Here is a 17,925-nt window from a genome sequence, read left to right as displayed (position 1 = left end):
TGACCTCAATGCGTCGGATAACTCCTTGCAGCCTTGGTGTCCTCATCTTTAAAAGGAAGATAGGGCTTCCCTGGTGGCGCAGTGGTTGGGAGTCCGCCTGCCGATGCAGGGGATGCGGGTTCGTGCCCCAGTCCGGGAGGATCCCACATGCCGCGGAGCGGCTGGGCCCGTGAGCCATGGCTGCTGAGCCTGCGCGTCCGGAGCCTGTGCTCCGCAGCGGGAGGGGCCTCAGCGGTGAGAGGCCCGCGTACCGAAGAAGGAAAAAAAAAAAAAAAAAAAAAAGGGAAGATAAAAGTTCCCAATGTGGGCTGACTGTGAAGAGGAGATGGTAATATGGGAAAGTACTCTCAGGAACTTGAAATAGTTGATTGTACTTTTTCACTGTTCTTGTACTTGTGAATTCTCCTACTTGCTAAAGTTTATTTGTAAACCCAAAATCAGTATTTGTGGTACTTTGGCAGTCATTTGCAGACAAGCCCAGAGTGATGAAAAATTTGAATCACCCAAGGCACATGGTCCCAGTTGAGGACAAACAAGATGATCATCTGCCTTCTGTCTCTGCTCTCCTGCAAGGATGACCAGGGCAAGGGATGGGAGGGGCGGTACAGGAGAGAGAGAGAGAGAGAGACACTTCGGCTCTGGGGCCAGCTGGACGGGGCTGAATCCTTTCTCTGGCACCAGTTAGTGGGCGGCCTCAGGCAAGTCACTTAACACTTCTGAGACTTGTTTTCTCTTTCATAAAATAAGGAAAATAGAATCTGCCAACATTAGTTGTTTTTAGGATTTAAAATCACGATCTGTGTGACGTGTGTGTGTGTGTGTGTGTGTGTGTGTATGTATGTATGTATGTATTTCTCCTGGGAACAGTGATTTGGTGTTTGCTAGGCAGAATGACTTCATAGAACATAACTACTGTGAGATACAAGACTCAACTTTATTATGCAATTTTAACATCTTAAATATGACTACTCATTTTGATATTACTAGTTTAACAACAGCATTTATAGTGCCTGCTTTGTGCCATGCATTATTCTAAGCACTTTACAGATATTGTCCTTTAATCCCCACCACAGCCCTGTGACTCAGGAAATTGCTTCATTCTACAGATGAGGAAACAGGCAGGAGAGGGTCTCTCGGGTAGTGATGGAGATGGGATTTGAACCCAGTAGCCGCTTTAGAGCCTGCACTCTTTACATCGTTGCCCTATTTGAATGTATTACTACTTTAGAAATTAACGATTTCTTCATGGAAGGTAGATTAAAAATACATACGTCCTGTGAAGAAGTAAATGGTAATTCAGAACTTTCTCTTTTGGCTCTGGTTAGAAGTTTTCCTTTTGTGACATGTTTTTTTCTTTCTTCCTTTCTTTTTTTTTTTTTTTTTAAGATTTTTTTTGTCTGTGCCACATACCTTGCAGAATCTTAGTTATCTGATCAGGGATTGAACCTGGACCATGGCAGTGAAAGCGCCAAGTCCTAACCACTGGAGTGCTAGGGAACTTCCTTTTTTTTTTCCTTCAATTTTTATTGGATTTACAATGTTGTGTTAGTTTCAGGTGTACAGCAAAGTGAATCAGTTATACATATACATGTATCCATTCTTTTTCAGATTCTTTTCCCATATAGGTTACCACAGAACATTGAGTAGAGTTCCCTGTGCTATACAGTATGTCCCTGTTAGTTATCTGTCTTATATATAGTAGTGTGTATGTTAATCCCAATCTCCCAATCCATTACTTCCCCTGACATTTCCCTGTTGGTAACCATAAGTTTGATTTCAAGATTGGTGAGTCTGTTTCTCTCTGCAAAAAAGTTTATTTGTATCATTTTTTAAATTAAATTCCACATATAAGTGATATATATTTGTCTTTCTCTGCCTGACTTACTTCACTTAGTATGATAATTTCTAGATTTATCCATGTTACTGCAAATGGCATTATTTCGTTCTTTTTTATGGCTAAGTAGTATGCCATTGTATATATGTACAATATCTCATTTATCCATTCCTTTGTAGATGGACATTTAGATTGTTTCCATGTCTTCTCTGTTGTAAATGCTGCTGCATTGAATATGGTGTGCATGTATCTTCAAATTACAGTTTTCTCTAGATGTATGCCCAGATTGCTGGATCATATGGTAGTTCTATATTTAGTTTGTTTTTTTTTCAAACATCTTTATTGGAGTAGATTTGCTTTACAATGGTGTGTTAGTTTCTGCTGTATCACAAAGTGAATCACCTATATGTATACATATATTCCCATATCCCCTCCCTCTTGCAACTCCCTCCCACCCACCCTATCCCACCCCTCTAGGTGGTCACAAAGCACCGAGCTGATCTCCCCATGCTATGCGGCTGCTTCCTACTAGCTATCTGTTTTACATCTGGTAGTGTATATATGTCCATGCCACTCTCTCACTTTGTCCCAGCTTACCCTTCCCCCCTCCCTGTGTCCTCAAGTCCATTCTCTATGTCTGCATCTTTATTCCTGTCCTACCCCTAGGTTCTTCAGAACCTGTTTTTAAAAAAATTCCATATATATGTGTTAGCATATGGTATTTGTTTTTCTCTTTCTGACTTACTTCACTCTGTATGACCATCTCTAGGTCCATCCACCTCACTACAAATAACTCACTTTCATTTCTTTTTATGGCTGAGTAATATTCCATTGTATGTATGTGCCATGTCTTCTTTATCCGTTCATATGTCGATGGACACTTAGGTTGCTTCCATGTCCTGGCTATCGTAAATAGTGCTGCAGTGAACATTATGGTACATGACTCTTTTTGAATTATGGTTTTCTCCAGGTATATGCCCAGTAGTGGGATTGCTGGGTCGTATGGTAGTTCTATTTGTAGTTTTTTTTTTTTTTTTTTTTTTTTTTTTTTTTTTTTTTGCGGTATGCGGGCCTCTCACTGTTGTGGCCTCTCCCGTTGCGGAGCACAGGCTCCGGATGCGCAGGCTCAGCAGCCATGGCTCACGGGCTTAGTTGCTCCGCGGCATGTGGGATCTTCCCGGACCGGGGCACGAACCCGTATCTCCTGCATCAGCAGGCAGATTCTCAACCACTGCGCCACCAGGGAAGCCCTATTTGTAGTTTTTTAAGGAACCTCCATACTGTTCTCCATAGTGGCTGTATCAGTTTACATTCCCACCAACAGTGCAAGCGAGTTCCCTTTTCTCCACACCCTCTCCAGCATTTATTGTTTGTAGACTTTTTGATGATGGCCATTCTGACTGGTATGAGGTGATACCTCATTGAAGTGTTTTTTTTTTTTTTTTTTTTAACATTCTAATTTGAGTATAACTGTTTTACAATAGTGTGTTAGTTTCTCCTTTACAACAAAGTGAATCAGTTATACATATACATATGTTCCCATATCTCTTCCCTCTTGCATCACCCTCCCTCCCACCCCCCCATCCCACCCCACTAGGTGGTCACAAAGCACAGAGGTGAACTCCCTGTGCTATGCGGCAGCTTCCCACTAGCTATCTAATTTACATTTGGTAGTGTGTATATGTCCCTGCCACTCTCTCACATCGTCACCACTTACCCTTCCCCCTTCCCATATGCTCAAGTCCATGCTCTAGTAGGTCTGTGTTTTATTCCCGTCCTACCACTAATCTCTTCATGACATTTTTTTTTCTTAGATTCCATATATATGTGTTAGCATACGGTATTTGTTTTTCTCCTTCTGACTTACTTCACTCTGTATGACAGACTCCAGGTCTATCCACCTCATTACAAATAACTCAGTTTCATTTCTTTTTATGGCTGAGTAATATTCCATCGTATATATGTGCCACATCTTCTTTATCCATTCATCTGTTGATGGACATTTAGGTTGCTTCTATGTCCTGGCTATCGTAAATAGAGCTGCAATAAACATTTTGGTACATGACTCTTTTTGAATTATGGTTTTCTCCAGGTATATGCCCAGTAGTGGGATTGCTGGGTCATATGGTAGTTCTATTTGTAGTTTTTTAAGGAACCTCCATACTGTTCTCCATAGTGGCTGTATCAATTTACATTCCCACCAGCAGTGCAAGAGTGTTGCCTTTTCTCCACACCCTCTCCAGCATTTATTGTTTCTAGAGTTTTTGATGATGGCCATTCTGACTGATGTGAGATGATATCTGATTGTAGTTTTGATTTGCATTTCTCTAATGATTAATGATGTTGAGCATTCTTTCATGTGTTTGTTGGCAATCTGTATCTTCTTTGGAGAAATGTCTATTTAGTTCTTCTGCCCATTTTTGCATTGGATTGTTTGGTTTTTTGTTATTGAGCTGCCTGAGTTGCTTATAAATTTTGGATATTTTTTTTTTTTTTTTTTTTTTTTTTTTTTGTGGTATGCGGGCCTCTCACTGCTGTGGCCTCTCCCGTTGCGGAGCACAGGCTCCGGACGCGCAGGCCTAGCGGCCATGGCTCACGGGCTTAGTTGCTCCGCGGCATGTGGGATCTTCCCGGACCAGGGCACGAACCCGTGACCCCTGCATCGGCAGGCGGATTCTCAACCACTGCGCCACCAGGGAAGCCCTAAATTTTGGATATTAATCCTTTGTCAGTTGCTTCATTTGCAAATATTTTCTCCCATTCTGAGGGTTGTCTTTTGGTCTTGTTTATGGTATCCTTTGCTGTGCAAAAGCTTTTAAGTTTCATTAGGTCCCATTTGTTTAGTTTTGATTTTATTTCCATTTCTCTAGGAGATGGGTCAAAAAGGATCTTGCTGTGATTTATGTCATAGAGTGTTCTGCCTATGTTTTCCTCTAAGAGTTTGATAGTGTCTGGGCTTACATTTAGGTCTTTAACCCATTTTGAGTTTATTTTTGGGTGTGGTGTTAGGGAGTGTTCTAATTTCATACTTTTACAGGTAGCTGTCCAGTTTTCCCAGCACCACTTATTGAAGAGGCTGTCTTTTCTCCACTGTATATCCTTTCCCTCCTTTATCAAAGATAAGGTGACCATATGTGTGTGGGTTTATCTCTGGGCTTTCTATCCTGTTCCATTGATCTATATTTCTGTTTTTGTGCCAGTACCATACTGTCTTGATTACTGTGGCCTTGTAGTAGAGTCTGAAGTCAGGGAGCCTGATTCCTCCAGCTCCATTTTTCGTTCTCAAGACTGATTTGGCTATTCGGGGTCTTTTGTGTTTCCATACAAATTGTGAAATTTTTTGTTCTAGTTCTGTAAAAAATGCCAATGGTAATTTGATAGGAATTGCATTGAATCTGTAGGTTGCTTTGGGTAATTAGAGTCATTTTCACAATGTTGATTCTTCCAATCTGAGAACATGGTATATCTCTCCACCTATTTGTATCATCTTTAATTTCTTTCATCAGTGTCTTATAGTTTCCTGCATACAAGTCTTTTGTCTCCTTAGGTAGGTTTATTCCTAGATATTTTATTCTTTTTGTTGCAGTGGTAAATGGGAGTGTTTTCTTAATTTCCCTCTCAGATTTTTCATCATTAGTGTATAAGAATGCCAGAGATTTCTGTGCATTAATTTTGTATCCTGCTACTTTACCAAATTCATTGATTAGTTCTAGTAGTTTTCTGGTAGCATCCTTAGTATTCTCTATGTATAGTATCATGTCATCTGCAAACAGTGACAGCTTTACTTCTTCTTTTCCTATTTGTATTCCTTTTATTTCTTTATTTTCTCTGATTGCTGTAGCTAGAACTTCCAAAACTAGGTTGAATAAGACTGGTGAGAGTGGGCAACCTTGTCTTGTTCCTGATCTTAGTGGAAATGGTTTCAGTTTTTCACCATTGAGAACAATGCTGGCTGTGGGTTTGTCATATACGGCCTTTATTATGTTGAGGAAAGTTCCCTCTATGCCTACTTTCTGCAGAGTTTTTATCATAAATGGGTGTTGAATTTTGTCAAAAGCTTTCTCTGCATCTATTGAGATGATCATATGGTTTTTCTCCTTCAGTTTGTTGATATGGTGTATCACGTTGATTGATTTGCGTATATTAAAGAATCCTTGCATTCCTGGGATAAACCCCACTTGATCATGGTGTATGATCCTTTTAATGTGCTGTTGGATTCTGTTTGATAGTATTTTGTTGAAGATTTTTGCATCTATGTTCATCAGAGATATTGGCCTGTAGTTTTCTTTCTTTGTGACGTCTTTGTCTGGTTTTGGTATCAGGGTGATGGTGGCCTCATAGAATGAGTTTGGGAGTGTTCGTCCCTCTGCTATCTTTTGGAAGAGTTTGAGAAGGATAGGTGTTAGCTCTTCTCTAAATGTTTGATAGAATTCTCCTGTGAAGCCATCTGGTCCTGGGCTTTTGTTTGTTGGAAGACTTTTAATCACGGTTTCAATTTCAGTGCTTGTGATTGGTCTGTTCATATTTTCTATTTCTTCCTGGTTCAGTCTCGGCAGGTTGTGCATTTCTAAGAATTTGTCCATTTCTTCCAGGTTGTCCATTTTATTGGCATAGAGTTGCTTGTAGTAATCTCTAATAATCTTTTGTATTTCTGCAGAGTCAGTTGTTACATCTCCTTTTTCATTTCTAATTCTATTGGTTTGAGTCTTCTCCCTTTTTTTCTTGATGAGTCTGGCTAATGGTTTACCAATTTTATTTATCTTCTCAAAGAACCAGCTTTTACTTCTATTGATCTTTGCTATTGTTTCCTTCATTTCTTTTTCATTTGTTTCTGATCTGATCTTTATGATTTCTTTCCTTCTGCTAAATTTGGGGGTTTTTTGTTCTTCCTTCTCTAATTGCTTTAGGTGCAAAGTTAGGTTGTTTATTCGAGATGTTTCCTGTTTCTTAAGGTATGATTGTATTGCTATAAACGTCCCTCTTAGAACTGCTTTTGCTGTATCCCATAGGTTTTGGGTTGTCGTGTCTCCATTGTCATTTGTTTCTAAGTACTTTATGATTTCCTCTTTGATTTCTTCAGTGATCACTTCGTTATTAAGTAGTGTATTGTTTAGCCTCCATGTGTTTGTATTTTTTACAGATCTTTTCCTGTAATTGATATCTAGTCTCATAGCGTTGTCGTCAGAAAAGATACTTGATACGATTTCAATTTTCTTAAATTTGCCAAGACTAGATTTGTGACCCAAGATATGATCTATCCTGGAGAATGTTCCATGAGCACTTGAGAAAAATGTGTATTCTGTTGTTTTGTGGTGGAATGTCCTATAAATATCAAGTAAATCCATCTTTTGCAATGTATCATTTAAAGCTTGTGTTTCCTTATTTATTTTCATTTTGGATGATCTGTCCATCGGTGACAGTGGGGTGTTAAAGTCCCCTACTATGATTACGTTACTGTCGAATTCCCGTTTTATGGCTGTTAGTGTTTGCCTTATGTATTGCCTTATGTATTGTATTGTATTGCCTTATGCCTTGATCATTATGTAGTGTCCTTTGTCTCTTGTAATAGTTTTTATTTTAAAGTCTATTTTGTCTGATATGAGAATTGCTACTCCAGCTTTCTTCTGATTTCCATTTGCATGGAATATCTTTTTCCATTCCCTCACTTTCAGTCTGTAAGTGTCCCTAGGGCTGAAGTGGGTCTCTTGTAGACAGCATATATATGGGTCCTGTTTTTGTATCCATTCAGCCAGTCTGTGTCTTTTGGTGGGAGCATTTAATCCATTTACACTTAAGGAAATTATTGATATGTATGTTCCTATTACCATTTACTTAATTGTTTCGGGTTGTTCTTGTAGGTCTTTTCCTTCTCTTGTGTTTCTTGGTAAGAGAAGTTCCTTTAGCATTTGTTGTAAAGCTGGTTTGGTGGTGCCGAACTCTCTCAGCTTTTGCTTGTCTGTAAAGGTTTTAATTTCTCCATCAAATCTGAATGAGATCCTTGCTGGGTAGAGTAATCTTGGTTGTAGGTTTTTTTCCTTCATCACTTTAAATATGTCCTGCCACTCCCTTCTGGCTTGTAGAGTTTCTGCTGAAAGATCAGATGTTAACCTTATGGGGATTCCCTTGTGTGTTATTTGTTGTTTTTCCCTTGCTGCTTTTAATATGTTTTCTTTGTATTTAATTTTTGACAGTTTGATTATTATGTGTCTTGGCGTGTTTATCCTTGGGTTTATCCTGTATGGGACTCTGTGCTTCCTGGACTTGATTGACTATTTCCTTTCCTATATTAGGGAAGTTTTCAACTATAATCTCTTCAAATATTTTCCCAGTCCCTTTCTTTTTCTCTTCTTCTTCTGGGACCCCTATGATTCAAATGTTGGTGCGTTTAATGTTGTCCCAGAGGTCTCTGAGACTGTCCTCAGTTCTTTTCATTCTTTTTTCTTTCTTCTGCTCTGCAGTAGTTATTTCCACTATTTTATCTTCCAGGTCACTTATCCGTCCTTCTGCCTCAGTTATTCTGCTATTGATCCCATCTAGAGTATTTTTCATTTCATTTATTGTGTTGCTCATCGTTACTTGCTTCCTGTTTGTTTCTTCTAGGTCCTTGTTAACTGTTTCTTGCAATTTGTCTATTCTATTTCCAAGATTTTGAATCATCTTTACCCTCATTATTCTGAATTCTTTTTCAGGTAGACTGGCTAATACCTCTTCATTTGTTAGGTCTGGTGTGTTTTTATCTTGCTCCTTCATCTGCTGTGTGTTTTTTCTGTCTTCTCATTTTGCTTATCTTACTGTGTTTGGGATCTCCTTTTTGCAGGCTTCAGGTTCGTAGTTCCCTCTGTTGGTGGCTGTCCCCAGTGGCCGAGGTTGGTTCAGTGGGTTGAGCAGGTTTCCTGGTTGGGCGGACTAGTGCCTCTGTTCTGGTGGATGAGGCTAAATCTTGTCTTTCTGGTGGGCAGGTCCACGTCTGGTGGTGTGTATTGGGATGTTGGTAGCCTTATTATGATTTTAGGCAGCCTCTCTGCTAACGGATGGGGCTGTAGACCTGTCTTGCTCTTTGTTGGGCATAGGGTGTCCAGCACTGTTCGTTGCTGGTCCTTGAGTGAAGCTGGGTCTTGGTGTTGAGATGGAGGTCTCTGGGAGATTTTCGCCGTTTGATGTTACGTGGAGCTGGGAGGTCTCTTGTGGACCAGTGTCCTGAGGTTGGTTCTCCCACCTCAGAGACACAGCCTTGACACCTGGCTGGAGTGCCAAGAGCCTTTAATCCACACGGCTCAAAATAAAAGGGAGAAAATAATAGAAAGGAAAGAAAGGAAGGAAGGAAGGAGGAAGGGAAGGAAGGAAGGAAGAAAGGAAGGGAGGAAGGAAGAAAGGAAGGAAGGAAGGAAGGAAGGAGGGAAGTAGGAAAGAAAGGAAGAAAGAAAGGGAGAAGACAAAATAAAGTAGGATAAAATATAGTTATTAAAATAAAAAATAATTATTAAGAAGAGACTTCCTATTAAAGAAAAAAAAAAAACCAAACCAAAACAACAAAAAAAAACCGGGTCGGTCTAACCCTAGGACAAATGGTGAAAACAAAGGTATACAGACAAAATCTCACACAGCATCACCCACATACATACACACTCACAAAAAGAAAAAAGGGGAAAATGATAGTATATCTTGCTCCCAAAGTCCACCTCCTCAACTTGGGATATTTTGCTGTCTATTCAGGTTTTCCACAGATGCAGGGCACTTCAAGTTGACTGTGGAGCTTTAATCCACTGCTTCTGAGGCTGCTGGGAGAGACCTCCCCCTCTCTTTGTTCGCACAGCTCCTGGGGTTCAGCTTTGGAGTTGGCCCCGCCTCTGTGCGTAGGTCATCTGAGGACATCTGCCCTTCGCTCAGACAGGACGGGGTTAAAGGAGCAATTGATTCGGCAGCTCTGGCTTACTCAGGCCAGGGGGAGGGAGGGGCACAGATGCGGGGCGAGCCTTTGACGTCATAGGCCGGCGTGACGCTGCACCGGCCTGCACTGTGCATTTTCCCGGGGAAGCTGTCCTTGGATCCCGGGACCTCGGCAGTGGCGGGCTGCACGGGCTCCCGGGAGGGGCGGTGTGGAGAGTGACCTGTGCTCACACACAGGCCTCTTGGTGGCGGCAGTAGCAACCCTAGGGTCCCACACCCGTCTCTGTTGTCCGTGCCGACAGCCGCAGCTCGCGCCAGTTTCTGGAGCTCCTTTACGCGGTGCCCTTAATCCCCTCTCCTCGTGCCCCAGGAAGCGAAGAGGCAAGAAAAAGTCTCTTGTCTCTTCGGTAGCTCCGCGCCCGTTTCTGGAGCTCCTTTAAGCGACTCGCTTAAACCCCTCTCCTCGCGCACCAGGAGGCAAAGCGGGAAGAAAAGGTCTCTTGCCTCTTCGGCAGCTCCAGACTTCAACTGGACTCCCTCCCGGCTAGCCGGCTAGCCGTGGTGCACTAACCCCTTCAAGCTGTTTTCACTCTGCCAATTCCAGACCTTTCCCTGGGATCCGCCCGAGGCTCAGTTCCCAGCCCTGCCCGCCGCGGTGGGTGAGCAGACAAGCCTCTCGGACTGGTGAGTGCTGGTCGGCACCAATCCTCTGCAGAATCTCTCTGCTTTGCTCTCTGCATCCTGTTGCTGCGCTCTCCTCTGCGGCTCCGAAGCTTCCCCCTCCACCACCTGTAGTCTCCGCCTGCGAAGGGACTCCTAGTGTGTGGGAACCTTTCCTCCTTCACGGCTCCCTCCCACTGGTGCAGGTCCCATCCCTATTCTTTTGTCTCTGTTTATTCTTTTTTCTTTTGCCCTACCCAGGTACGTGGGGAGTTTCTTGCCTTTGGGGAGGTCTGAGGTCTTCTGCCAGCGTTCGGTGGGTGTTCTATAGGAGAAGTTCCACGCGTAGATGTATTTCTGATGTATCTGTGAGGAGGAAGGTGATCCCCGCGTCTTACTCTTCCGCCATCTTCTCGCTCCCCTCATTGAAGTTCTGATGTGCATTTCTCTAATAATTAGTGATGTTGAGCATCTTTTCAAGTTTATTTTGACCATCTATCTGTACTCTTTGGAGAAATGTCTGTTTAGATCTTCTGACCATTTTTTGATTGGGTGGTTTGTTTTTTTGATATAGAGCTGCATGAGCTATTTGTGTATTTTGGAGATGAATCACTTGTTGGTTGCTTCGTTTGCAAATATTTTCTCCCATTCTGTGGGTTGTTTTCTCGTTTTGTTTATCGTTTCCTTTGATGTGCAAGGGCTTTTAAGTTTAATTAGGTCCCATTTATTTATTTTATTTTCATTACTCTAGGAGGTGGAACCAAAAAGATATTGCTGCGATTTATGTTAGAGTGTTTTGCCTGTTTTCCTCTAAGGGTATCTGGCTTTACATTTAGTTCTTTAATCTGTTTTGAGTTTATTTTTGTGTATGGTGTTAGGGATGTTCTAATTTCATTCTTTTACATGTAACTGTTCAGTTTTCCCAGCACCACTTATCGAAGAGGTTATCTTTGCTCCATTTTATATTCTGGCCTCTTTTGTCATAGATTAGTTGACCATAGGTGTGTGGATTTATCACTGAGCTTTCTATCCTGTTCTCTTGATCTATATTTTTGTTTTTGTGCCAATAGCATACTGTTTTGATGACTGTAGCTTTGTAGTATAGTCTGAAGCCAGGGAGCCTAATTCCTCCAACTCTGTTTTTTTTTTTCCCTCAAGATTGCCTTGGCTGTTTGGGGTCTTTTGTGTTTCCAAACAGATTACAACTTTTTTTCTTTTAGTTCTGTGAAAAATGCCATTGATAGGGATTGCATTGAATCTCTAGGTTGCCTTGGGTAGTATAGTAATTTTGGCAATGCTGATTCTTCCAGTCCAAGAACATGTTATATCTTTCCATCTGTTTGTGTCATCTTTGATTTCTTTCATTAGCATTTTATAGTTTTCTAAGTATAAGTGTTTTGCCTTCTTAAATAATAGGCTTACTCCCAGGTATTTTATTCTTTTTGATGTGATGGTAAATGGGTTAGTTTCCTTAATTTCTCTTTCTGATCGTTTGTTGTTAGTGTGTAGGAATGCAAGAGATTTCTGTGTATTTTGTATCCTTCAGCTTTACCAGATTGAGCTCTATTCATTTTCTAGTAGTATCTTTGGGATTTTCTAAGTATAGTATCATGTCATCTGCAAACAGTCACAGTTTTACTTTCTCTCCAATTTAGATTCCTTTTATTTCTTTTTATTCTCTGATTGCCATGCCTAGGACTTCCAAAACTATGTTGAATAAAAGTGGTGACAGTGGACATCCTTGCCTTGTTCCTGATCTTAAAGGAAATGCTTTCAGGTTTTCACCACTGAATATGATGTTAGCTGTGGGTTTGTCATATATGGCCTTTATTATGTTGAGGTATGACCCCTCTGTGCCCACTTCTTGGAGAGTTTTTATCATAAATGGGTGTTGAATTTTGTCAAGAGCTTTTTCTGCATCTATTGAGATGATCATATGGTTTTTATTCTTCAGTTAACATGGTGTATCACACTGATTGATTTGTAGATATTGAAGAATCCTTGCATCCCTTGGATAAATCCCACTTGATCATGGTTTATAATCCTTTTAATTTATTGTTGGATTAGGTTTGCTAGTATTTTGTTGAGGATTTTTGCATCTATGTTCATTAGTGATATTGACCTGTAATTTTCTTTTTTTGTGGTACCTTTTTCTGGTTTTGGTATCAGGATAATGGTGGCCTTGTAGCATGAACTTGGAAGTATTCCTTCCTCTGCAATTTTTTGGAAAAGTTTCAGAAGAATCAGTGTTAACTCTTCTCTAAGTGTTCAATAGAATTCACCTGTGAAACCATCTAGTCCTGGACTTTTGTTTGTTGGAAGTTTTTAATCACAGTTTCAACTTCAGTACTTGAGATTCGTTGGTTCATGTTTTCTATTTTTTCCTGGTTCAGTCTTGGAAGGTTGTGTCTTTCTAAGAATTTGTCCGTTTCTTCTAGGTTGTCCATTTTATTGGCCTATGGTTGCTTTAGTAGTCTCTTATGATCCTTGGTTTTTCTGTGGTGTCAGTTGTACCTTCTCCTTTTTCATTTCTAATTTCATTGATTTGAGGCGTCTCCCTTTTTTTTCTTGATGAGTCTGGCTAAAGGTTTATTAGTTTTATCTTTTCAAAGAACTAGCTTTCAGTTTCATTGATTTTTTTTCCTATTGTTTTTTTCTCTCTATTTCATTTATTTCTGCTCTGAACTTGATGATTACTTTCCTTCTACTAACTTTGGGGTTTTTGTTGTTCTTCTTTCTCTTGTTGCTTTAGGTATAAGGTTAGGTTGTTTACTTGAGATTTTTCTTGTTTTCTGAGGTAAGATTGTACTGCTGTAAACTTCCCTCTTAGAACTGCTTTTGCTGCATCCAGTAGGTTTTGGACTGTTGTGTTTTGTTGTCATTTGTCTTTAGGTATTTTATGATTTCCTCTTTGATTTCTTCAGTGATCTCTTGGTTGTTTAGTAACATTGTTCAGCTTCCAAGTGTTTGTGTTTTTTAGTTTTTTTCCTGTAATTGATTTCTAATCTCATAGTGTTGTGGTCAGAAAAGATGCTTGATATTATCTCAATTTTCTTAAATTTACCGAGGCTTGATTTGTGGCCCAATGTGTGATCTATCCTGGAGAATGTTCCATATGCAGTTGAAGAAAGTGTTCTGCCGCTTTCGAATGGATTTTTCTGTAAATATCAATTAGGTCTATCTGGTCTAATGTGTCATTTAAGGCCTGTGTTTCCTGATTGATTTTCTGTCCAGATGATCTGTCCATTGATGAAAGTGGGGTGTTGAAGCCCCCCACTATTACTGTGTTGCTGTCAATTTCCCCTTTTATGGCTGTTAGCATTTGCCTTATGTATCGAGGTGCTCCTATGTTGGGTGCATCTATATTTACAATAGTTACATCTTCTTGGATTGATCCCTTGATCATTATGTAGTGTCCTTCCTTGTCTCTTGTAACAGTCTTTATTTTAAAGTCTGTTTTGTCTGATATGAGTATTGCTACTCCAGCTTTCTTTGATTTCCATTTGCATGGAATACCTTTTTCCATCCCTTTGATTTCAGTCTGTGTGTGTCCCTAGATCTGAAGTGGGTCTCTTGTAGACAGCATATATATGGATCTTGTTTTTGTATCCATTTAGCCAGTCTGTCTTTTGATTGGAGCATTTAATCCATTTACGTTTAAGGTAATTATCGATATGTATGTCCTTATTGCCATTTTCTTAATTGTTTTGGATTTGTTTTTGTAGGTCTGTTTTCTTCCCTTCCTCTTTTGTTCTCTTGTCTTGTGATTTGATGACTGTCTATAGTGTTGTGTTTGGATTGCTTTGTGTGTGTGTGGGTGTGTGTGTATCTATTGTAGTTTTTTGGTTTACAGGTTCCATGAGGTTCTAATATAGCAGTCTATGTATATATATATATATATATATATATATATATATATATACACACAAGGTTGTTTTAAGTTGTTCGTCTGTTAATTTCAAGTGCATTTCCCATTTCCTGCATTTGTATTCTCCTCTTCTTACGGTTGCTGGTTTTGATATCATATTTGTGTGTGGATAATTTCCTACCTTTACTTTATGTTTGCCTTTACCAGTGAGCTTTCCCATTTCTTGTTTCTAGTTGTGGCCTTTTCCACCTAAAGAAGTACGTTTAGCATTTGTTGTAAAGCTGGTTTGGTGGTGCTGAATTCTCTTAGCTTTCACTTGTCTGTAAATCTTTTGATTTCTCCATCGAATCTGAATGAGGGTCTTTGCTGGGTAGAGTTTCTTGGTTGTACGTTTTTCCCTTTCATCACTTTAAATATATGGTGCCACTCTGTTCTGGCCTGCAGTTTCAGCTGAAAAATCAGCTGATAACGTTATGGGGATTCTCTTGTATGTTATTTGTTGCTTTTCCCTTGTTGCTTTGGTATTTTTTCTTTGTATTTAATTTTTGTCACTTTGATTAATATGTGTCTTGGCCTGTTCCTCTTTGGGTTCAGGTCGGAGGGGGCTGGGCCAGGAATTGGGGTGTTCAAGCCCACCCAGGTAGGAGTCCCTCCCAGTGCGCGTGGAGGCAGGGCCTGGTACGTGGGGAAGGAGGCTGCAATGGCAGCCCCAGCTTCCTCCACAAACGTTCCTGGTTGCCGGAGCTCCACACTCCTGTCCCTCCAGGCTATCTCTGTGCAGCCAACGGCAGTCTTCTCAGTGGATCTGCTCTCCAATGCCACTTTCCAGCACCCAGCCCTTTCTGCACCGGCAGACACACATCTCAGGTTGGGGTGTGCAGGGCTGAGGCAGGGACCATCTGTGTAGGTCACACTCTGTCCTGCCTGCCACAGACCCATTGCTGTGCTCTTCTGCAAGCCCCTGAAGCTCCCCTTCTGTCCCAGCTGATCTCCCCACCAGGGAGGGGGCTTCCCTGGGTGCGGGAGCCTCCCCACTCCTTCAGCTACCCCAAAGGGGTGCAGGTCCCATCCCCCTTCCTCTTCTTTTTGTTTCTTTCTTTTGTCCTATCTGGTTACGCAGGGATCTTTCTTGCCCTCTCAGGTGTCTGAGGTCCTCTGCAAGTGTTCAGCAGGTGCTCTGTGAGAACTGTTCCATTTGTAGATGTATTCTTGATGTATTTGTGGGGTGAGGTGAGTTCCATGTACTCCTATCCAGCTATCTTGACTCCTCCCACATGTTATTTTCTTAATCAGTAATGCAAATATTAATGTTATTGAGCAGATACTACAAAAAGTGCCATTTGTTGAGCACATTCTTTTGGCCTGAGATTGCTAAGAGCTTTACACACATTTTTCTCATTTAAAGTTGGCAATCATCAAATGAGGTTGGTTGGTATTAATTTCCTCTAGTTATAGATGATAAAACTGAGGCTTAGGTAAGATTAATGACTTGTCCAGATCACATGGCTAGCCATAGGCTTCAGCTTTCTCGTGGCTCCAAACTCCTGTTTGTACCACTCCTAAAATACTGAATAAGCATTGGAGGAGGCCACACAAATGACACGGCTGATTGGGTGGTCACAGGTTAGTGGGTCTCCACCTTTGTACGTGTTTTATCACCCCTGTAGCCACTCATAGTGTGTGTTGTTGAGGTTCTGAGTTTGGGTTTGGGTTTTTGTTTTTTAAGCCACATTGTTCTGCCTGGTTTTTCTTTAATTCCTCTCACTTGTTCTTGTGCACCCTGATGTGAAGAACTGGATCAAGTACGCCCGCTTTGAAGAAAAGCATGGTTACTTTGCCCATGCGCGGAAGGTGTATGAGAGAGCTGTCGAATTCTTTGGGGATGAACATATGGATGAACACCTTTATGTTGCCTTTGCCAAATTTGAGGAAAATCAGAAAGAAGTAAGTAAACTTAAAGGAACTTGATTATGTTGCAAAACAGCTTAGAAAAGATTACTTTTTGTGCACATTGAGTTCATTTACATTTTCTTATTCACTTATCTTTGGAGAAAATGCTTTCAAAATATGAAAACATGATTTCTCAAGGAAAACGTCATATATCGGGCTAAGCTGCAGATTGGGAGTGAGTGATTATGGATTATATTATAACTGTCTTAATTTTGTTGTGCTCTGCTTCAAAATTAAGTCTTTAAACCTAGAATGAGAATATTATCTGTAAACTGAGAGTCATTTGATACCCTGATTAAAGGGCTTTACAGGTAATGAACCTGGGAAACAAAAAGCCCAGAGCCCTCAGTACAGAGAACAGAATATGAAATGGAAACGGAGATTGTCCCACAAGAAGTCAGTTATGTTCTCCGATAGTATGTATGGAAAATCCTGTAATGTAGCTCAGATAATACAGGATGGGGAGGGGTTGGCTGGGATCTGAATGCAGGGTCCTGCACAGGTCCCAGAGGTGAGTTCAGATTCTGTCCTCGGGCTGGTGGGAAGTGTGGAGGGTCTTCAGCAGGAATGGGTCGGATGCCATCTGTGCTGTGAGAGGAGCCTCTGGCTGGTTCATGCAGAGTGTATTGGGGGAGGGCGGCAGAGTGGGCATGGGGATGCTTCTCACATGGTCCAGGGAGAAATGGAGGTGGGGCGGCAGGGGCCTGGGGAGAAGTGAAGGGATCTGTTGAGGAGGTAGAAAGGGCTGGGCTGTGGAAGCAGCAAATGCGAGGAATGCAGGAGAGAGGAGTTGGGGAGGCCCCTGACAGAGCAGGTGTGTGATCAGGGTGGTGGGTGTGACTGCCCAGGACGGGGAGTCTGACAACGACCCAGCTGGGTGGGAGGAGCGAGCTTGGGTGAATCTGAGATGCGTGGACGACATCCAGCTGGCAGCGTGAGGTACGCTGTTAAATGTGGGGCTCAGAGGAGAGTGTCTGTCCATCCTGGCTGAAAGTACCTCAACAAAAGGGAGAAGAAAAGTCGTACTTTAGACATTTTGAGACCTCATAATCTAACTTACAAGTAATGTTTTATGTCATAATTACTTTTAAAGTTGTGGCTAGAATGAGAGTACTGTGTTCTGGAAGATAATCATCCCGTCTGCTTTCAGTTTGAGAGGGTACGAGTGATCTATAAGTACGCCCTGGATCGAATTTCAAAGCAGGAAGCCCAGGAACTCTTTAAAAATTACACCATCTTTGAGAAGAAGTTTGGTGACAGGCGGGGCATTGAAGACATCATCGTGAGCAAACGGAGGTTCCAGTACGAGGAGGAGGTGAAGGTGAGCACTGGCGGTGAGTGGTTGTGCTGGCAGGGACCTTCTGGCTAGTCCTGGGCGACAGCGTCGCTCGCCGTCATGTGTCTGCAGTAAATTGGCATTCCAGGTGGGGGCGGTAAATGGGGCTGGTAGAAAAGGCAAGCAGACAGTGCTTGGATTTGCTCTGCAACTCGCATGTTGGAAGTCACTTTGTTGGTTGCTGATTGTACACAGAGAACTTGAGCAAAAGCAATCTGAAATCCATTTGAGCTCATTTTTTAAAGAAGATGGAAGAGTAAGAGATTGATCGAAAAAAACCATTTTTATACATTACCTTTTGGCTTAATTGCTTGAACAAAAGACATTGTAATTAGGGTTCCATTCTCATCTCTGTCTGTAATGTACTGTTTTGATTTGAATTCAAAGGTA

General features: G+C 41.3%; 1 protein-coding gene across 4 annotated transcripts in view; it reads left to right on the top strand.

Moving 5' to 3' along the window:
• Positions 1-17,925, top strand: part of CRNKL1 (crooked neck pre-mRNA splicing factor 1) — a 58,604-nt gene that overhangs the window by 4,830 nt on the left and 35,849 nt on the right. For all 4 annotated transcript variants that reach the window (XR_010836627.1, XR_010836626.1, XR_009331167.2 and 1 more), the window contains exons 6-7: positions 16,015-16,193; positions 17,350-17,520. Coding sequence is in view for 1 of the 4 variants with exons in the window: in XM_059038846.2 (XP_058894829.1) it covers positions 16,015-16,193; positions 17,350-17,520 (350 nt within the window). In the remaining 3 variants the exon portion in view is untranslated. The remainder of the gene's footprint in view (positions 1-16,014; positions 16,194-17,349; positions 17,521-17,925) is intronic.

The sequence above is a fragment of the Kogia breviceps genome, chromosome 14, assembly GCF_026419965.1.
Source record: "Kogia breviceps isolate mKogBre1 chromosome 14, mKogBre1 haplotype 1, whole genome shotgun sequence".
Taxonomy (NCBI): domain Eukaryota; kingdom Metazoa; phylum Chordata; class Mammalia; order Artiodactyla; family Physeteridae; genus Kogia; species Kogia breviceps.
The sequence above is the reverse complement of the archived record's forward strand: the minus strand, read 5'-3'. Positions and strand labels throughout refer to the sequence as shown.